The sequence below is a fragment of the Lissotriton helveticus genome, chromosome 8 (assembly GCF_964261635.1).
Source record: "Lissotriton helveticus chromosome 8, aLisHel1.1, whole genome shotgun sequence".
NCBI classification, from domain to species: domain Eukaryota; kingdom Metazoa; phylum Chordata; class Amphibia; order Caudata; family Salamandridae; genus Lissotriton; species Lissotriton helveticus.
Genome location: NC_136069.1, coordinates 22,883,616 through 22,905,967, shown reverse-complemented (window position 1 = coordinate 22,905,967; position 22,352 = coordinate 22,883,616). Strand labels below are relative to the sequence as shown.

The 22,352-nt window shown below is 49.6% G+C and overlaps 1 protein-coding gene across 1 annotated transcript in view; it reads right to left on the bottom strand.

The window, feature by feature from the left end:
- Nucleotides 1–22,352, bottom strand: part of LOC144772241 (general transcription factor II-I repeat domain-containing protein 2-like) — a 96,860-nt gene that overhangs the window by 38,026 nt on the left and 36,482 nt on the right. Inside the window, exons 3-4 of the mRNA XM_078656410.1 lie at nt 11,596–11,706; nt 1,330–1,440 (exon numbers count right to left, since the gene is read on the bottom strand). Of these exons, the coding sequence (XP_078512536.1) occupies nt 1,330–1,440; nt 11,596–11,706 (222 nt within the window). The remainder of the gene's footprint in view (nt 1–1,329; nt 1,441–11,595; nt 11,707–22,352) is intronic.

Genomic DNA, 22,352 nt, shown 5'->3' with positions numbered 1-22,352 from the left:
TCATTCATGTCAGTTATAGCAGCAAGAGATGGACACCTGAGTCACCTCCTTGCACACCTGAGTCACCTCCTTGCTCCCTTTATTTATTTATTTTAAAAGTTTTATATAGCGCTGGCTAGACCCGGAGGTATCAGAGTGCTTTACATGAGCATCAGATCATAGTTACAGGTTACATCGTTACAAAGTTATTAGAGCATGGCAACATAGTTACTTGTAAGGTCGAGGTAAACAATAAGCACAAATACGTAAGGGGAAAAGAAGGCAAGGTGAGAGATTCAGGGGAGGGGGGTTGGAGATGGGGAAGTAGACAGATAGAGAAGGTGGGAAAGAGGAGGGGAGGGTGAGAGACACAGCATGGGGAGAAGAGGGGAAGGGCGACGGGTACACAAACCGGTAGACGAGTCAAGGCAACGTCCAAAGCCCAGTAAGCTGTGATCCCAGGGGAAGTGGTATCCCTTCCCTATCTCTATTGCGAGAGGCTCCCTTTACGCAGTGGACTCTCTCAGAGGAGTCTCTGAGACTCAAAGGCCTACATACTGGATCCTTCCCCAGAAAGGGGAGAGGGAGTGCTTTGGCAAGGGGTACCATACCATACCTCAAGTGTGGGTGGCTCCCTTGGCGCAGTGGACTCACTCAGCGGGTTCGCTGAGACTCCAGAGTATAAATATTGGATCTTTCCCCAACAAGGGGAGAAGGAGTGCTTAGTCAAAGGGCACAAAGGACAGGGGGTAGGCAGAGTAACAGGCAAGGGGAGAGATTCAGGAAAAAAGGATAGGGGCTAGGGAAGAGACAATAAGGAGAGACGAAAAGAAGTCTGCCTAAAGACCGACTGGGTAGGTGACGACCAAGGAGGGAATCCAAGGCCCATCTCCCCTATAACTAAACCAAGTAGCTCCATCGGGCATCAGACAAAAAAGTTCAGTCTCAAAACATTGAGAGAGGAGGGAGGAAGAGACATAAATAGAGTGAGGATGCGGTAGGAGACGATAGGAGAGACGACAGGAAGTGCAACAATGTGGTTCAACAATATATAGGAAAAGATCAACAAGTTAACATTAAATCAAACAATCAGCAATACAATTAGGGGAGGAGTGAAAGGTGAGAGAAAGTAGTGGGGGGTAGGGGAGGAGAGGGAGTGAGGATAACGGAAGAGACAACCATAGAGACGAAAGGAAGTCTGTCTAAGGTTCACAGAAAAACAGAGTGGGGACAAAGGGCAAGGGCATGTGAGGGCAGAGGACAGAAGCTGGAATGGGGCACTGGTCACCTCTGTGGTATCCTTGCTCTCCTCGTTACTATGACTGATTACATAGTCATATGTCAACTTACCTGCCGGGCAGAAGGCATTTTTTACTTCCTCAGAGCACTGTTCAGTCATGGAATAGGCTTCACTCTCTTCTTTGATGCTGTCTGGGACCATCACGATGTTGAACTCATCTTCTGTAATAGGGAAACCAAAGAATTATTTTAAAGCGAGTCACCAAAGCTGGAGTCTCTCCCGGTCCTCGTCAACCACTCACTGGCCTCATTACAAGCTTTTATTTCACAGTCAGTCCCTGGAGCAGGAGACAGGGCCCTGAACGCCTCTGTCACTGCCTCTATGCTCTACTTGTTACATCTATTCATTTTACAGTCCGTCACATGAGCTGGAACGGGCCCTGGCCCTCTTTAAACCTTACTAAAAGCACTACATTCATTTCAGTCAGTCACTGCAGGAGGAGATGGGGCCCTGGACTCCCGTTGCCTCCTTGCACTCTTCATTACATTAATTCCTTTCAAGTAGTAAAGATATTACGGACTCCATGTTCGTAATATCTAGTATTTCTACAGGCACATCTAGCAGCGCTGTTTCAGTGCCTCTACCACATCTCAAGCCAGTCTGCCATAACTTCACATCACTTTAGAATATAAAAAGCTAGAGCTTGGCTGCCTTCTTGGTGGTTTTAAGAAGGAACAGGGGATTAGTTATTGGCCTGTATTTTAAGATCCACCGTAATGAGTGTCAGTTTCTTTAGAGGCACCATAACACCCCCTGTTAAGACAATCTCAGCACAGCAGGGGTAGCATGGGGCCATCTGTCTCGGAACTCTATCCCTGTACAGTAGGAGCGTTATCATACTATATTATAGCACAAAGGGACAGAGTACAATGCAGTTTTTCGGTTGCAAACATTCTGAACTGGAGTTTGCAACTGTACTTTTAACAATGTAAACTCATTTTAGTAGTTGGTGACTTTTTATTGACTCTTAAAATGGGTTTAAAATGATACGGAATGAGCTAATTCACAACTTTTTCGCTTCGTCCAGCTACGACATGCCCTACAATCACATCTCCCAGATGCCTCGCTCCCTACATATAGCCCACTCAAAGCCAAAATCTTCCTTGGTCACTTGGGGAAAGGTGCCAGCACCCTGATTTATCTCTCATTGATCATTCATGCCCCAGATTGCTTGGATATGCTCAGACAAAATGGGGAACATTGGGTATAGGAGCTTGATGAAGATGACTGGAGGGAGGTCTGCCTCGGACCCCGCAAACTTGCAATCTCTTCCCGTATGCGCATGATCCAACTAAACTATTTTCATGTGTCTTTCCTATCCCCACAGAGCCTACACCGAATGTCACCCAACGCATCAGGCTCTTACATGCAATGTGCCCTCCCGACTGCAGATTTCTTTCATGCGGCATGGGTCTGCCCAGTGCTGCCCCCCTTCTGGGAAGTGGCGGGTTGGAAAGTCTCAGTGGTTCTGGAGTGCCCTCTGGACTGGAGTCCACATACTGCGCTGCTGAGAAAGGAGCTGGGGGAACGCAGGCTGAGCAAATTTGTATTGGGTTCGCTTGCTTGGTGACCAAGAGATATTGCCTGCACATGGAATCAGTACGACGCCCCCCACAATTTTGCTATTGTGTCGGAGGTAGACCGGTGGGTGCAACAGGAAAAAACAATTTATGTTGCTTGGGTGTGTCCTTACAAACTTGAGCGGGTGTGGGGAAATGGTGCAGAGAGTGATGTTGTGAGGTATTGAGATAGAGAGAGAGGTAGTGAAAGAGAGAGTGAAAGTGAGTTAGTGAGATAGAAAGAGAGCGAGTGAGGTAGTGAGATAAAGAGTGAGTGAGGTAGTGAAATAGAGAGAGAAAGAGAGAGTGAAGTTGTTATGTAGTGAGATAGAGAGTGAGGTAGTGAGAGGGGTGGCAGGCAGGTGACCACAGACCTCTTACCTTGATCCTAGCTCCTAGGCCTCGATGCCTCACAGTTTCCGCGGCGTGCCAGTGAGGCTGTGCAGAAGGTGACCAGCAGACCAGACCCTAATCTCTTGAGTGCAATCATACACGGACAGTGGGGCAGAAGGCAAGAAAAACACGAGTACAATCAGGGGGAAGAATCTATCAATGGAGCAACACTCGCCAACGAAAACAGTTAGCAGTGCAAGCTTGTGCAAGTACCTTTATGGAGGGAAGCGCTCCGCAGATAGGTATATGTTGTACCATGCCTCCGCTTAAACGCACACCTTGCCAAAGCACCTAAGAATAAACGCAAGCACTGATCCCAGGCTACGCATGTGCAAGCTGGCCTTGAGCATCAAATGCAAGGAGGAGCGGACGCACAAAGGCAAAGTAGGAGAGCAGTCCGGTACATACAGCTCTTGCAGAACTTCACATGTACATGGCCCGGGGTCATGCTTTCGCTGAGTGTATCCCGAGAGCCGTCAGAGAGGCAGCACATGCTCATTACACTCATTGTGTGATACGTCACAGCATTGCACTGATCACAGGAAGGTTGCATGCTATGCTGAAGCGATGACGGGCGCCAGTATCTGGAGGGAGGGCGAGGGGGTTGTGAAGAGCATTAAATTGGAGGGGGGTACAGATGTTTCAGGGAGGGAATTCCAGATGCAGGCTCCACTTTCACAGAAGCGCCCGTAATCCGCGTCTGACACTGTTCCCTTGGTTCATCGGCGTGAGCCGAGGGTTGGCAATGTGGCCTCAGTGCCTGAAAGTGAGGGTCCTTCTGGTGGGCGGGGCGTAGAATCATGAATAACATCCTGCAGTGCACGGTCAGTCAGTGAAGGCTTCCCCGTCCCTTCAGAGCTGGCCCACTGATGCTTCCTAATTGCAAAACTAGAAGTACCACAGCTGCAGGGAAAGTGCACATCGAACCAGATGGATTGGGGAAAGAGGCATGTGACTCACTGGATCGCAGACTGGGGAGGGGTGTCTGCAGCTGCACAGTAAGAAGAAGGGAAAATAAACGAACATGCGGAGAATGACGGATGGGCTATGGGCAGTTCTCCAACATGGTACACAGGGAAAGGTTGTGCCGATGTGCCCTGGTGGTTGAAGTGAACAGGGCGTGACTCGCCAACCCATGCAGCTTTTTTCCACGGGTGGCTGTACCTGAGCAGTTGATCCCTTTGCCGCCCTGGCCTGCTATCTAGAGGCGAACCATGTGTCCACGACAACCGGTTCCCTCGGCGCTGAAGAGCGTGCTGCTAATGGAAGAAATGCGAAGAACACCCAGGCGTGCTAGGCCTAGCCGCTACACTGCCTCTAGGTGCTAGGTGCAGCTCTTAAATGCCACTAACCCCGGGACTTCTAGCTGTTCCTTCCAGTCTGGATCGGAAGGTCGAGTACACACAGCAAGAGAAGAAAGGTCGACTGTGTGCCTGTAATATGCCATGCGCAGGTACGGAGTGGGAGTGATGTCGGCATGGCGTGTACAACTCTCATCAGCCCAGCCAACGCTGCTTCCTGGAATGGTGCACTCAAGGCCCTTGACAAGTCTGACACAGGCTTTCATTTCCAATCCTGTGAAAGGCTCCCAGGCCAAAAGTTGAGTTTCAGGCACTATACCTCACCCTGGCATTCCAGCCATTTTAATCAAAGGTGTTGTGGCATTCGTTGTTGGACGCCAGGATGATGGACACGCAGGACACGACCAGCACCAGAAGCACCTAGGTGAGGCACAGCGGTGCCTCCGCCATGGCGGCCCGGAGGTGGGGGCGGGGCTGTGGGCCTGGGGTCTCAAGCTGAGCACAGAGCGCCACCGCCTGTCTCCTCCTGCACAGGGTGGCCCTCCAGTATGCCCGGCCCACCCAACGTCCTGTGTCCAGGTCTGCCCTCAGCACCCAGTGCCTCTCAAGGGCATGTTGTGCGCCGCAGCTGCAGATTTCCTGTCCCCGTCTGGGAGCCGAGGTTTGGGGCGCAGAGTCCTGGCACCGCTTTGATACTGTCACAGTGAGCGAGTGCAAATGAGCAGAATTCCCAAACTCTTGTTTTTGCCGCCCTAGGCGACTGCCTAGTCTGGCCTAATGGTGGAAACGGCCCGTGCTTTGAAGTGGTAAAATAAAACCAGCCTCACAGAACACCCATGCAGGTACGCATAATATGAGTGGCTTGCACAACATTAACCACACAGACCTGATCGGCGAGAACACGCACATGCGGAAGACAGGCACCACCCAAGTCTGTCTCCGAGATAAAATGAACTTATGTTCCGCTGAAATGCAAAAAGGAGGAATCCTCAAGGAGAAGTGGACGCACTATCTAGTGTAGCCCCAAAAGTGAGAAAAAGACCAGTGGGGTTACTACAATGGAGTATCAAAAGAAAGCACATTATTTTCACATTTAAATAGATTTTTAATACGTTCAGAGCGCTTTACAAAGCACCAATTACGTTACACAAGGACACACATTCATTTTGTGAGGCACGGGGATTTGCCCAGAATCACAGGAGGTTTTCGCGATATTCCCGAGACTCGAACCGTGTTCCCCAGGTCCGAGGTCGAGCGCCCTAGCCGTTAGGCCAACTCCTCTCTTCTTACCACTGAATGCAGGAGCAGGTTAACGGAGTCATGCCTTTCGTTGCAGAAGCAGCATGTAAATGTAAATGTACATGTATTTATATAGCGCAAATCACAGACACGGTATCTAAGCGCTTGCTTAGGGAACCCGTCCTGGTATTCCCCTGTGAGATACCCCAGCAGGGTATCCACAAGGTGAAAGCCAGGCATCCCGCCGCGAGGGGCCGTAGTGGAGATTAAGCAAGCTATTGCCCAGAGTCGCAGAGTGTGACCCCGTGAGTCGAGTAGGCACCGGAGCGAGAATTATCAAGTCCGTGGAATTTTTAGAGCCAGAGACCCGCCGAGGCGGGGAATCGAACCCTGGTCACGGCCGATCTCAGCTTCCGGGTCTGCTGCCTCTAACCACTGAGCCACACTTCTTCTATGTTTGGGTGATGCTACAATGACCCATGCTTATCACATGTGGTGTACTTGTAGGAAGAGAAAATAAACGTAAGCACTTTCCCTCCCTCGATGCTTCGATGCACCAGAAATGCTTTAATATCAACGGGAGGCAGGCGAGCGTGGGTGAAATAAAAGAACCAGCGTTTGTCGGGCGATCCGCCCATCCTGCATAAAGAGAAGACTGCGACCTGTGTACTTTTGAGAAGAGGGAGGAACACTACAAGCTGCTCTACCAAGTCGCACAGATGAGAGAGTGCGTGCCCTGGGAGCAGGCGTGAGCACGAGCAGCGTTCTGAGTTGTGGGAGGCTCCTTTCCAGGAGGACAGCACCTGGCCACTGCGAGCGCGTTCGCGCCGGCGCAAATCGCCTCTTTCGGCAGAAATGCGCGCGGCCAGGTGCCTGTCCTCCTCGGAAGCTGAGTGCAAATGAGCAGAATTCCCAAACTCTTGTTTTTGCCGCCCTCTCCCTTCTGCCGCCCTAGGCGACCGCCTAGTCTGGCCTAATGGTGGAAACGGCCCGTGCTTTGAAGTGGTAAAATAAAACCAGTTCTCACAGAACACCCACGCAGGCACACATAATATGAGTGGCTTGCACAACATTAACCACACAGACCTGGTCGGCGAGAACACGCACATGCGGAAGACAGGCACCACCCAAGTCTGTCTCCGAGATAATATGAACTTATGTTCCGCTGAAATACAAAAAGGAGGAATCCTCAAGGAGAAGTGGACGCACTATCTAGTGTAGCCCCAAAAGTGAGAAAAAGACCAGTGGGGTTACTACAATGGAGTATCAAAAGAAAGCACATTATTTTCACATGTAAATAGATTTTTAATACGTTCAGAGCGCTTTACATAGCACCAATTACGTTACACAAGGACACACATTCATTTTGTGAGGCATGGGGATTTGCCCAGAATCACAGGAGGTTTTCGCGATATTCCCGAGACTCGAACCGTGTTCCCCAGGTCCGAGGTCGAGCGCCCTAGCCGTTAGGTCAACTCCTCTCTTCTTACCACTGAATGCAGGAGCAGGTTAACTGAGTCATGCCTTTCGTTGCAGAAGCAGCATGTACCATCTATGTTTGGGTGATGCTACAATGACCCATGCTTATCACATGTGGTGTACTTGTAGGAAGAGAAAATAAACTTAAGCACTTTCCCTCCCTCGATGCTTCGATCCACCAGAAATGCTTTAATATCAACGGGAGGCAGGCGAGAGTGGGTGAAATAAAAGAACCAGCGTTTGTCGGGCGATCCTCCTCGGATGCTGAGCCTCTAACTATAGGTCTCTGGAGAGAGCGAGCTTCGCTCGCTTCTAGCCGAGACCTAAAAAGGTTGAACCAGAGGCAAATTTTTTACTTCGGATATGGAAGATATTTTTTAAGTGATTTTTTCCCCCTCCAAAGTATCAACGTTATAAAACCATGGAATGCCACCACTCCTTTACCTTCATGTAAATGTATTTGAGCTTGTAAAGCGCACTGCTACCCGTCCATAGGTTTCCTGGCGCTGTATAACTCTGGGGAACCCGTCCTGGATTTCCCTGTGGGATGGTCAATGCTGGGAGTCCCCATGGTGGAGCCAGGCATCCCCGGAATTGATGGGGCCGTTGTGGAGATTAGGCAAGCTAATGCCCAGAGTTGCCGAGTGGAACCCCTAATTAGAGTAAGCACCGAAGCGAGAATTATCGAGTCCGCTGACCCAAGTCCACGACCCTGCCGCGTCGGGACTTGAACCCTGGTCCCGGGCCGACTTCTGCTCCCGGATCTGCCACCTCTAACCAGTGAGCCACACTACTCCACTGTGCCCTTATGCCATGAGTCCACATTGCTGACTCTGTAGGGGACTTCAAAATAAAATTTCAAATGACAGCATGGCATGGCTTAATTTAGCCCTTTACAACACCACAAAGTGCAGCACAACATGGAGATCTGCCACACACCTTGTGAACTCAAAAGGCTGCAAACTGATGTGGTGGTGCACAATGTAAGTAGGAAGGCAAACATAAACCTTTGACCTATGATATACTTATAAGGCAAGTAGAGAATGCTGCAACCGCCTAAGAAGATTGGCCATACTAGAATCTTGAAAAATACCCTGTGGCATTGCATAATAAATGTTTATTTCCTTTAGGACCTCTGCAGGGACCTCCACTGCTTTCCAAAGCGCCCACAAGCAGCAGTCAAAGGGACAAACCCGCCAAGCACTGGATCTCAGGCAGCGCCACCGTTCACCCCAGCACATAATCTCTCCATGAAGTTGATCTCATCCGAATGAAGGCAGACATGTTTATGAATTTATAAATTAAATATGGCAAACCCAACAGGCAGAGCAATAAAAATAAGAATACATAGATCTGTGTGTGCCTTCTAAATCATTTTTCGTGTTCGAATGTTAAGGGCCTTACGAATGTGCGCACAGTTGTAAACTGCAGAGGCCCACGTTCAGAAGCGCAGTGGAAGCACTCACTAGTCATTGTTCTGACTTTCGCAGGCCTGTCCTTTTAACAAATTGAATCAGTGGCATAACTAAAAGGGCTTTGGACAGGCATCGGACAAAGACGCGTTGTATCCTGCTCATCCCATATGGCCCTTCCTTGTTTCTATAATTCACAAGTGGCGATTCCAACTCCTCATTCTCCTCAAGATACTGTTACCTTACTGTTTGACACTTGTAAATAGCAACACAGTTTTCCATTGTGCCTAACTTTTGTGGTTTCTATTTCTGGTTAAACTCGCTGCATAGTATAATACATACAAGTGACCACAGCTCAAAGTTTTTGCCTGTATTTATGTTTATTTGTTTTGTTTGATCAACTTTTATTGTTCTCCACACTTCTTTCCCAATATAGGGTACAGGCTTGTGCCCTATCATAGAAACCGCTGTTTCAGAAATTGTTGACTATATTCTTAACTATTGTTGAATAAAACTCCACGTCCGGACAGTGGATTCATATAGTAACCCATTGTGGCCTATATTGTATTTTCGTTTTTCATTCTTCAGTCTGCTAAGTACCATTGTTCCTCTTAATAAGATACTGTTTACCTGCATGGAGGAACAGTATCCGACTGGCAAGAGCCAGGGAACAGAGACATGCACAGAAATTGTTCTGGATAAAATTAGCAGTCACCAAAACAAGCAACGACTGCGGAGGGGAGGAGGGATGGACACGGGGGGGATGAGGGAGGGCATGAGAAGTAAACAGCATCAGGAATGCTAAACAGGGCAGGGCAGTCATTGTGGTACTGGACTACAATTAAAGTCCCTGAAATTGGTTTGGGGAAAAGGATGCGTGTTGCAGCCCCAAGCCAGCAGAGTACAAGATGGACCATACTACTGCCTGTGTGTGCGGGGTGTCAGTTTGAGGCATTATGAGCCCCCGGCCCTCGCCACTGTGGACTTTCAGTGGTTCCTATGATTAGTATATACTGAGGTGGTGGCCGCAGACTTTGGGCACCACCCCCACCCCTAGTGAGCAGGTGAAGAACTTGGGGATGTGACTAGACTCTAAGCTCTCTTTTGACCACCACACAAGGACGGTGGCAGGGCTTTGGAATAATGAAAGGCCTTCGGAAGCCCTTTGATGTGCTCCCCGTAGCTGCCAGGAAAATGTAAGTCCATGCCCTGGTAACCTCCCGCTTGGACTATGGGAATGCGCTATACATAGGAGCCAGTGGCAAGAGCGTTCAGAGACTACAATGTATTCAGAACGCGGCGGGCCCGCCTAGTTCTGATGCTCCCCAGGAGAGCCTCTTCCAAGAATGCCAGAGCTACTCTACACTGGCTCCCGGTGAAGGAGAGAATTCTCTTTAAGGCTCTATGCATCAGTCAACGTATCCCGCAGGGAAAGGTTCCGAAGTACCTACATAACCTACTGTCCCCCTACACTCCTAATAGGTCCTTACGATCCCGGGGGGTCGGGACAGGTTCAGATCCCAGTAATTAAAAGAGTGAGAATGGGTTGGGGGGGGGGGGAAGGAAAATCGATCCTTTCGCTACCTAGCCGCTAAACACTAGAACGCTCTTTCCCAGGACCTCTGGATAGAACAATCCGAAAACCTATTCCGGAAAAAATTAAAGACATGGCTCTTTCAGATATAGAGCCATAAATTAACCTGTTCAAACCGATTACTACTGACAGCGTCAAGAGCCGCAGCACGGGGACACACTAGTTAGTGTAACCAGGCAGCTTTATTATTATTATTATTATTATGCTCATACTTAATGTGACACACAGGGCAGACAACGTGAGAGAAATGAAGACCAAGAATTAGATTCCAAAGGATGCAGGAGGAGAGGGATTGCCGGCGTTTAGTGAGCATTGCTATAACCATACAAGGTTTCAAAGACAAATGTGCGTGAAAAGTGGAACAAAGGTGCAGAGCGCACCATGTTCCAAGCGAATACAGCACAGCGCTTACCATAATGGAGGCCCCTTTCAAAACGTCCGCCCACCGCCATGGTAGAGGACGCTGGCAATGAATGTGTACAGGATCGCAAACGTGGTGGGAGCAATTCAGAGTAAGAAACAAGTGGCGCCGGTTACTCTTTGCTTAGTTAGTCCCACATATGCACACTGGCTGCCAACGCAAGCATGAAAGGCAACAACAGGCGCGAGGTGGTCTAGGGACGGTGAGCAAGCTGAGGGAAAATAAAAAGTAGTGTGCCAAACGTGCATTAATAGTCAAAAAGTGAACTGATCCTTGTAACTGGGTCAGTTGCCAGGGCGGAACAGCCAAAAGGCGGGGCAAAGACTACAATGGGGAAACACAAAAGCAAGATTTTACGAGGGGCACAGCAAGGAACCAATTACAAGAGATGGGCATGGCCAAACCCCACAGAATAAATACACCATGCCTCGCAGAGCATGCGCACTACCTAGGCTCGACCTAAAGGGCGTGTGTCTGATGACCCCTGCTGGCCACCATCCCTGTGATGGCATCCAATCGTAAAGTGTGTCACATTTTGTCACCTGCCTGATTCTGATGAACTACGATTTGGATTTTTTTAAACGGACCTATTAGTACTACGCATTAAAAAAAACTTTACTGGTCACAAAGATACCAATCACAATTTGAGAACAACAGTTTGCAACTAGATATTACTACATCTGGCCCTATAGTATAAAATGTTCAAGAATTGTATAACCTTAAGTGAAGTTGGTCAAAAGCGTAGCGTGTCATAATATTTGCTTTTATGCTTACTTACATTGTTCCTCTCCCAAATTAGACATTGCATTGATTTGGTATTAAGCCTAATAACAAAGTCGCTATAAACTGAGGCTCTATGTCATTCATTCCTGTGACTGATTACATACTCATGTAATTCCATGTAGAAAGATAACTTACCTGCCGGGCAGAAGGGATGTTTAACGTCCTCAGGGCGTTGATCAGCCATGGAAAAGGCCCCTCGCTCTTCTTTGATGCTGTCCGAGACCATCACTACGTTGAACTCTTCTTCTGTAATAATGGGGAAACCAAAGATTTATTTCACAGTCAGTAACATGAGCTGTAGTGCCGTAGTGTGCTTCAACTCCTGACCTCATTAAATCCATTTATTTTACAGTCAGTCACTGTGAGAAGTTGGCCTGATGTGCAGTGCTCACTATTCTAGTGATCACTATGTATCAGTCCAAACAACCCTTATTGATGATTGGTTGTAAGTCAACCTTATAGACCAGCTATCCTAGTAGCATGGATACGAGCAGTCTAAGGCTAAACTCTAGAGGGCGTGTTAAGCCAGCTGTTTTACCATCACATTACCCCTTGAACACCAAGTGAAAGGACACCACACAAGTTGTTATCAAAAATAAAGTGTATTTATTTATAACAAGACTACCCTGGCTCTTTATGAGACAGGGAGCTAAGCACACAACAAAACTCTTAAAGAATTACTGAAAGTCGCACAATTTACACAAATGCCCGAGGGGCACGAAAAACCATATACACTAAAAGTGGAATGCGAATTACTAGCAGGTAAGTAACTATTCTCATAGACTTTAGAATCGCTAGGACTGGACTACTGAACACTTAGATTAGAAGAAGGAGGCCTGTGGACGTCGTGTGCAGAGTGGAAACTCACGCGTAAGGCGGGAAAAAGTCTATGGAGGCTAGTAAAGACAAAGTTACTGTTCTCGGGCGAACCCGACTAGGTGGGTCGAAAACGGGAGTGGATCCGAACACTTAGGGTGTTGGACTATGCTGGAGCACCGGAGTACTCAGTTTACCTAGCCCAGGGGCTGCGGCTGCATAGGGTTGAAGTTGCGTCGGAAACCCTCGTTGAAGAACCAGGAGCCTGAAGAAAGAAGTTGCTGGCAGGCGGCCAGTGAAGAAGTTCGTGGTGATCCAAGCCTGGATCAGGGAAGAAGAAACCTGTAAGCAGAGGGGACCAAGTTCTGAATCACTTGCCAGTGATTTGAGTGGGCACCAGGATGGCACCGGACGAAGTCACCTCAGCCAGGTGAGTGGGCGCTGCTGGGCTCTGCAGTCTCTCGGACCCGGAGGCGTTGTCGGCGACCAGGATGGAGGTGCAAGCTGTCCCACGACGGTACTTGCTGTCGACGTCGCTGGACCCAGGATTGGGCAACAAGTCTTGGCAAATGCAAGGCCCACGCGGTGGACCTAAAATGGCGTCTTGAGTGGACCAGGAGGGTCCAGGGTGCTCCTCTTTTGGAGGGGAGCAAGGGCTAGCCTGGAGCAACCAGACCAGCAGTGTTTGTCGTTGTGGAGCGTCGTGAGGGGGCCACTAGCCAACGGGCAAGCGACCTGGACAACGCGGTGAGCAGCAAAGAGCAGAAAGGCCCCACGCAGATCTCGTGGATGCAGGGAGGCTGAACTTCGGTGCTGGAGCTGCTCAGGGTCGGGGCTTCTCTTACCCCAAAGCACTCCATCGAGGGTCACTCGGTGGTCGTGCTGGACAAGCGTCGTGCAGTTCTGAAGATGACCGGTCCCTCGAGGTCTCGTCGCACCCACGGATCACAGCTGGGCTGATGATGTAGGTTGAGGTCAGAGGGGCCAGGGAAGCCGGTTCTCGTCGTGCTGGAGCAGTCTTGATCCGGAGGAGAGACTGGCAACAAACCGCGATGCTTGGTTGGTGCCTGCTGCGGCAGGGTGACTACTCCTTAGCCACAAGGGAGAAATCTTGAGAAGAGTCTTGAGGTCTTCGTGTAGAAGGTCGGTTCAGGATTCAAAGATTGATCTAATTTGGAAGGGGGCCAGTTCCTACCTTTATCCTGAACAAGCATTTGCAATGCAATAGGTCTCGCATTAGGAAAGTTTGAGCCATTGGTATTGCGAATTACATTTTTTTTATTTATGTGTTGGTTGTGAACATAGCTATAGTAATAGCTAAAGTAATAGCTTTGTCATTTACAATGCCAATAGTTTTAACTTTCACAAATGTGACACCTATAGCTTTGCAATGCAATATGTATTGTATTTTCACGAAAATCCAAGAACAGAAGTGAAATATTAACATTTTTTTGTGACATTTATAAGACAGACGTTATTGTTGTTCGAGTACTTTACGCTGGTGTTTGGATTCCTGTAAATCCCCAGTGTTGCACGGTGCTTAAGAATTTTGTGATCACAGTGGTACTGTATTCCGGGCTACCTTTGATACTTGCACAAGTGCCACCTTGCCCATGTAACGCTTGTTCCTGAGCCTGAGTGTCTAGCACTTATTGCAGGACTATACCTCTAATCCTACTCTGTTTTCTCTTATAACTGCACACTTGTCACTTTCATTTCCTCTGGTGCACTTTTGACTACCTCATGTATTTTGTTTGCTCACAATTGTCACTATTACCTTATGTAAGTAACGTATGTTTTTGCAACCTGTTCTTTTGTAATGTTTCTCATTATGTTTCATTTCTGTTCCTGTTGTGAAGCCTCCGACGCCTTCGGGTAAAGTCCGCGCTTTATAAAAATGCATAAATACATGAATAAATAAATACCGCCTTCGGGTAAAGTCCGCGCTATATAAAAATGCATAAATAAATAAATACCGCCTTCGGGTAAAGTCTGCGCTATATAAAAATGCATAATTAAATTAATAAATAAATACCGCAAAACATCCTCGTTACTCTGCCGGCCTGCGACCAGGAAGTCAGGCAGGCCGGCGCGACAACAGGAAACAGGAAGTAGGAGGGCGGGAGCCTACCCCGCCTCCCACGGAAGAGCCGCGATTGGAGCCGTGCACCGGAGCAGGCAGGAGCCTACCCTGCGCCCCGGTGCCTAACGAGGGAAGAAGAGTCCTGCTGCCGGGCCCTGCAGCTGAGGAGAGCCGGTGAGTGCGTTGCTGAGCTGCGGGCGGGGGGGGGCGGCCTGTGTGTGTGTGTGTGTGTGTATGTGTCTTGGAGTGCGTGTGTGTGACTGTGGGGGAGGGGGTGTGTGTGTGAGCGAGTGTCTGTCTGCGATGTGTACGGCGCGGGACGCGGACGCGACGTGCGCGCACATGAATCCAGGAGAGAAAATGCTCGTGCACCCTCTGGTCCGTCATTCCTCCCACAGTGATCGCTACTGGTCTCCAGCTGGATGCATCCTTACGGATGCTTTTCCAGCGAGACCCAAAAAGGGGGCTGGCACGCGACTAAGTCCTGCCCTATGGGTGGGACTAGGAGGGGGGTGGTTACACCCCTCTCCTTGGCAGGCTTTTCCCCAGCTCAGGGTCTGGAGTGCCCCTGGACTTACAGTCACCTTCCTCTAAAGCCCTGCCTACCTAGGATACACAAAATCCTGTCTGGGACGGTGCTGGCACTGCCCCTGACAGGAAACCCTTTGTCCTTGCCTCCTGCTCTGGGAGGACTCCCAGCAGCAGGAGGGCAGACTTGTGTCTCGGTGGCAGCATCCATCTTGTGGAGCTGAGGCTATGTCTGACTTTAACCGGGGTTACAGGTTACCAACATGTCGTGTCCCTCTAGAAGGGTGGAATGCTAACCCCGTCGCCAGAATTGGCGAGGGGTTACTATTCCAATTCGTATGACACCTTACTCGACATGTTTTGATAAAGCGATACCAGAGTTGGCATATAACCGCGAGGATTATAATGCACTTAAGAGTATATGGTATGCGTTATCAGGGAAACGGCTAAGGGATAGATCCCGAAAGCCGCAGACAGGCTCAGCTCATGCCAGAGCACCATCTCACACGATTCCAAGCACTCTGCCTTCAGGATTGTCATGGCCTGCCATAGGAGTGACTGATAGGAGATCTGGGTGTCCCTTTTAGGGTTAGATATAGGTATACTATATCTAAAGCAAAGGGTGATTACACCACCTTGCCCCAGCTGTCGTGCAGCCAGTTGTGTCAGATTTGGATGGCCAGCCAGGGGTGGCATAATACATGCTGCAGCCCCTGGTAGGCCCTGGGTACACCTATGCCCTGGGTACCTAAGGTACACTGTACAGGGAGTGATAAGGTGACTCAGTATCCAATTAGATATGTACCTAAGGTACATGGAATCCATTTTACAGAGAGAGCAGTAGGCCTGGGGTCCTGAATAGCAGGGTCCCAGGTCAACTAAGTCAGAAAACCAGCAAAACACCAGGCAAAAAGTTGGGGGCAACCATAGTCAGGGATCTACCTTCCTACAGTCACTGGAAACCTGCCATCTCCTGCTTAGATTTCATTAGATTCATGGTTAACTCAGGCATCAACAAATATATGCATTTCAGGAAATAACATGACGGAAGATGGACGACAAGCAGCTCTTCTGTATGCTGTCCTATTTGATCTCTCAAGTTTCACTTTCACATTCTCCAAACTGCCAAGAATTCCTCTCATCTGACTGTACGTAGACTGAGCTCATGTTGCCCAGTGCCCTCTCAATAGTATATGAAGGAGTAATTCTTCAGTCAAGGGTGAGCCAACCCCCCCCACCCCCCCACCCCCACCACCTGTGGTCTCCTGCAGTAACCTCTTAATAATCAGGGTACCGTAAGGGACAGAGGAGACAGATATACGAGTTGGAGGGGGTTTTAACTCAATCAATTGTCGAGCTATCAGCAGAGTCAGGACGTTGTTGCGGACAGCTCCGCCGGACGTAAGTCTGCTACCACAGTTTTGGCGTGCCGCTGGCGATAAAATGGACCGACCTTGATGATTATGGTGTCGGAACGCCTCGACTATGATCAGCGGGTGTTTCTAAAGTCTAAAAACGCCTAAAGGAAAAATTGTGGAGCGGAGAAGTAAACACTTCGGCCGGGGGTTAAAAATGGCGGCGCCCGCGAAATGCAGCTTAAGCAGAGAAGAGCCTCAAAGGACCTCGAATTATGCCCACACATACTCCGTGAGGGATCTCATGGAATCAGAGGAGCAGCGTAAGTGAGCGACTGGCACCGGGCGCTGTGGGGTATGAACAGTGAGTGATTCCTGGCGTGCGTTCCACGGAGCTCGGATACTGGGCAAAATGGAGGACGCAGTTGAACGCATAGTGTCTGAGCGCTAAATGCACCTCAAAAGACCTCAAATTATGCCCACACATACCCCATGAGGGCTCTCATGGAATAGGAGGAGCAGCGTAAGTGAGCGACTGGCACCGGGCGCTATGTGGTTTGAAAAGTGAGGGATTTCTGGTGTGCGTTCCACGGAGCTCCGATACTGGGCAAAATGAATGAAGCAGTGAAACGCTAAGTGTCTGAGCGAGAAATGCACCAGTAGCGGACACTGGGTTCATGCTTTGATGCTCTTGATCGAAATGCACAGTGACACATAATAGAAAAAAAAAAGAAAAAAAAAAAAAGCCCTGCACATCTGGACTCTCCGTGCGCTGACTGAAGCTGACAGAGACAACGTGCGCATACTGCTCCGATCCACTAGAGGCCGCTTGTAATGGAGGTTCGGCGGTGATGAAGGAATTGAAGGACACAGGTCTTAATGACGCTCCAGGTTCTGGACAGGTCGCTATAATTACGATAGCAGCCACTAAGTATATGTGCAAAAATGTGCCACACTGCAATGTGACATAATCACATTAGCTAAAGGAAGAGGAGACGCTGGGGGGATATGGTGATACAGGACTTGACCATTCAGTACGATTAGACTGCCAGACATGCACTCAGCGGGAAGGGACGTCTCTGGCAACGACTTCAGGCTATTTGCATCCGCCTGCTTGCGGGTTCATTGTATCGCGCTACTGTGCAGCCTGTGGATCTGATGCCCATCAGGAGGGGATAAATGAGAGCGCACTGCCTATGATCGGCGAACATACTGCAGACAGAATTGCTTGTGCGTGAGTTCCGGTTTGCCCAGGGTGTTTCCGTAGGACGTACTGCTAAGGAGGGCTGCCTCATTACTTCTTGACCCTGCCATAGGTGGGGATGTCGAGTAGGAGCTCTCTTACAGGAGCTCCAGGGTAGGGGATCACTCCATCGGACAATATCCCTCGTTATTCCCGCCATCCACCCGTTTCCCTCGACCCATAAGCCTCACTACTGTTATTGCTTTATTCGTCTATATCCCCTCATGCGCTTATGGTCTCTACTTCTAAATGTTTATATCTAGTGTCAGTTTTTATATGACTTACCACACAGTGTAGCCTGACGAGGATTGATGCTGAGGTCTGGCTCGGGACCAGGGTTTAAGTCCCGCCCCTGCAATTCTTAATTCTATTTTTGGCACGTTATTAATGTATGCTTGGCTATATTATTTTTATTGCTGTTTTTGTCTGTATCCCTTGCAACTCATAATTCTTTTATTTGCATCTATCCCCTACAATTCTTAATTCTCCTATTTGCACTTTTTTAATATATGTTCGGCTATATTATTTTTATTACTGTATTTTGCCTGTATCTCCTGCATTTCACAATTCTTTTATGTGCTTTTATGTGCTCCTTATCAATGACTTGTTGTTATCCTCTGAGGCGGAAGCCGGAGGACTGTATTTTCATCTGTTTTTAAAAAACTGCACCATTTTCACTTGTGTTAGAATTTTAAAGACCTTAGAGCTCACCTGCTTGGAAGCGCTGACTTGAACGCGCCCTCACAGACCTCCCGACCACCCCTGACACAGCGACCCCAGCGCTGAATCAGGAAACGCCCAAAGCGGTAGCCACGCCCACTGCGAGGCCACGCCCACCCCCAGAGAATACAAATGTGCCGGCCATACCAGCGCAGCGGACGAGCGCAGCGGGAGCGCCGTTTGCGCGCCGAAGGCACGCCTAAGGCAAGCCCGTCTGCGCCCGTCCGCGCACGACCGGGCCTAGGGCCACTACCCCTGCCGGATACAGCTGCCCCTAAGGTAAGATACTCACGTCGGGAGTTACTAAGTCTCAGACCCCCCACCCCCTCTTGTAAATACACTCACGACCTAAATGGACCTTTCATCCGCTGTACCCTCTGCAAGCCAGTACAACGCAAATGACTTATAAAACCTCACAAACCTGCTGCCCTGATACTGGCCTCACTTAACTGCCGTTCGCTCCCCAAACATGCGACGCAGATCAACCACCTCATTGAAGACCAAAAGATTGATATCCTCTTCCTCAGGGAAACATGGCTCGCCCCACATTCTGAGGCAGACATGGTGCTAGCAACCCCTCCAGGCTTCCTCATTCAGTCCCTACCCCGCCCCCTAGGCCGAGGTGGCGGTGTCGCCATCATCCACCGGGACCACCTTCTTTGCAAATCTGAGGATGCGCAGATCCCTGACTCTGAAAGCCTGCAATTTACAATCAAGCTAGACTCGACCAACTCTCTGACAGGAGTCCTTGTCTACTGCCCTCCCGGGCATCCAGGCCCTTTCGCGAGCGCTCTCCTGGACACTGTAGCAACCCTGGCCCACTCCATATCGAATTTCCTGATAATAGGAGATCTTAACATCCATCTCGATGACCCTACTGACCAGACAGCAGCTGACCTGATCGCTGATCTGGCAGCACTTGACATCCACCTCCTTAATTCCGGACCCACTCATACCAAGGGTCACCTGCTGGATCCAGTGTTCACTAACACTCCATTGATGCAAGTGAAGGATGCCTCCCCCTTACCCTGGACAGACCATTTCCTAATTTCCTTCCTACTGCCAGGTTTCTTCAGGAAACCTCAAAAACCGCCCACCTACATCAGGGACAGGACCTGGTCCAGACTTCCTACCGAAGAGTGGGCCAGCATTCTTAAAAACTCCAGCCCGGCACGCGCAGACGACCCGGCTGTCGCTGACAGCAATTTCAGAGAGTGGATCACCACCTCCCTGGACTCCGTACTCCCACTAAGAACTAGGGAGGATAAAAACGGAAAACCTGGGTCCGCCCCGTGGTATACCACTGACCTCCGACTCCTCCGTAAAAACTGTAAAAGAGCCGAACGGCTTTGGAGGAAAGACTGGCAGCACTCCAGCAAGGAAGCATACCACAATACAGTCAGACTCTACAAAGATGCCATCAGGCACGCCAAAGCCTCCCACTATGACACGCGGATTACAGAATCTTCTAATTCAGCCAGGGAATCCTTCATAATCGTAAAGGAGCTGCTCAAAGTACCCCATTCCCCGTCCTCCAGTGTCCCCTCGGTGGACCGAAGTAATGACCTAGCCACGTACTTCAACGATAAAATCGCTCGTATACTAGTTTCCCTCCCCCCTTCCGGGCCCACCAGCCACTTGGACATTCCGACACCCCCCAGTCAAACCGAAAGTAATCCTCGTCCTCAACTTGAGACATTCAGGCCAGTAACATGTCTGGAGGTCGAGCGAACCATGACCAAAATGAGAAGTGGTTCACCACTTGATGCGGCTCCCATCAGATTCCTCAAAACCGTGGCCCCTGTCATCGTTCCCACGGTCACGGAGCTCATTAATAGCTCACTTACCCAGGGATCTGTCCCTGCCAGCTGGAAGAGCGCGGTGGTAAAAGCACTCCTTAAAAAACCACAGCTCGATCCAGCAGACATGGGAAACTATCGTCCAATTTCTCTCCTACCGGCAATCAGCAAGCTAGCTGAGAAACTGATCAACAGACAATTGTCCCAGTTTTTTGAAACAAACAACATCTTACGGGAATCCCAAACTGGTTTCCGCCCGGGCCATGGCACAGATACTGCCCTCCTCGCCGTCATCGAGGAGGCAAGGCGCATACTGGATTCAGGAGGGTCAGTGGCAGTGATCCTCCTGGATCTCAGCGCAGCCTTCGACACAGTCAACCACCGTGTCCTCCTCCATCGGCTCGCGGCAGCAGGGATCACCGGGACGGCACTTAGTTGGACAGAATCCTTCCTCACCGGACGCACGTTCCAGGTATGGGACGGCAACTACCACTCAGCCACCCTCCCCCTCACAAGCGGGGTCCCTCAGGGATCTTCCCTGAGCCCGACGCTTTTTAACGCATATATGGCTCCCCTGGAAGACGTGGTGACACCATTTAACATAAAAATGGTAAGCTACGCTGATGACTCAACTGGTCGTCTCTCTATCCCAACTAGTCGACCACCCGGAGAAACTGGCGAACTGCCTTACCCAAATACACAGCTGGATGAGTGATTCATCACTAAAATTAAATGGGTCTAAGACCGAAGTGATGCTCCTGGGAAAACAATGGGCAACTATCCCCCCAACAGTCTGGCCTGACGTATTCGGAGAAATCCCCTCCCCGAAGCGTGAAATCAAAACCCTTGGAGTATGGCTCGAACCGGAGCTCACCATGAAGACGCAAGCGGACAAAACTGCTGGCACCTGCTTTGGGCTCATGCGCACCACCCGTAAGATCTTCCCATTACTACCACCTGCCTCTAGGAAACTTCTTATCCAGGGGCTAGTATTGTCCCGTCTTGACTACAGCAATATAGTCTACCTGGGTGCTCCAGAGGCCACCCTGACTAGACTACAGCGGACACAGAACGCTGCGGCCCGTCTGCTCACGAACCTTCCTTCGAGAGTGTCAGCAAAACCAGCCCTCAAGGCCTTGCACTGGCTCCCTGTTCGCCAAAGGGTGGAATTCAAAGCCATGTGTACAACACACAAACTTATCAACGGATCTGGCCCTACTATCCTCAGCAGCCTGGTCACCCCCTACAAAGCATCCAGATCCCTCCGTTCAGACAGTGAGCACCTGGCCAACGTCCCCAAATTCAAAAGGACCCGCACCGGAGGCCGACGATTCTCGGTGCAAGCGGCCGTGAGATGGAATTCCCTCCCACGGACCCTCAGACTGGAAGCCAGCTACCTGACCTTTCGCAAAAAACTGAAAACGCACCTATTCCCGAAATAATCGTTCCTCCTTCCTCCCTCTCCTTACAGGATAAACAATCTCCTTACAGCGCGGGGATGCCCTTGGGTCACCAGGCGCTATACAAATCGCTAAAATAAAATAAAATAAAAAATAAATAAATCAAGGATCCAGAAATATGTTTTCAATAGTATGAGGTGGATCTGGAAGACATTTTGGTAGTACCGTACTGTGCCAGAGGGTGGCGCTATGCCGTGCCATGCCACTCCCGCAGTGACATGTTGGGCCTATAAGTGAGACACTCCCACGCACTTACTTCAGATGCTTTTGAGACTGTTTGAGCATCCAGATGTGAAACCGCGAAGGCAATTTGATCTACAGTTTTTGAGACTGTTTGCGTATCCAGATGTGAAACCGCGAAGGCAATTTGATCTACAGTGTGCAGATTGCTAGATTTGGGATCTTATTAAAGGTAGAGTCCAACGACAGAACGGGTAGGATGGGAGAGTCGGTGAGGAATCTGCAGCTAGATAGAGTCTCAACCGGAGAGAGCATTGCCAAAGGGAAGTAACGTACTTATGAAATTGACTTTTAGCAGATTTATCACCTTTTGAATAGATACCACAGGAAGGCGGTAAATGGACTCCGACCAGGAAATCCTGCAGAACGAGCGGGCAAAGTGCCCTTCTTAGCAGTCTTGGCTGTCCAGACAATAGTGCTTTGTGAAACTATAGCGGGATGCCCAGTAGGTACCTGGCAGATGTCGAGGACGGGAACTCCACATGCTAACACAGTGGTGCCAGTTTTGACCCTGGTGGAATGGGCATGGAGGCTGCATCTTTTCCAGTGCGTAGCAGATCTTAATGATAAGCACAATCTAGCATGAGATGGTATGCTTCGGTACCGCCTTGACTTTTTTCGCTCCATTGAACGCCCAAAGTACTGATT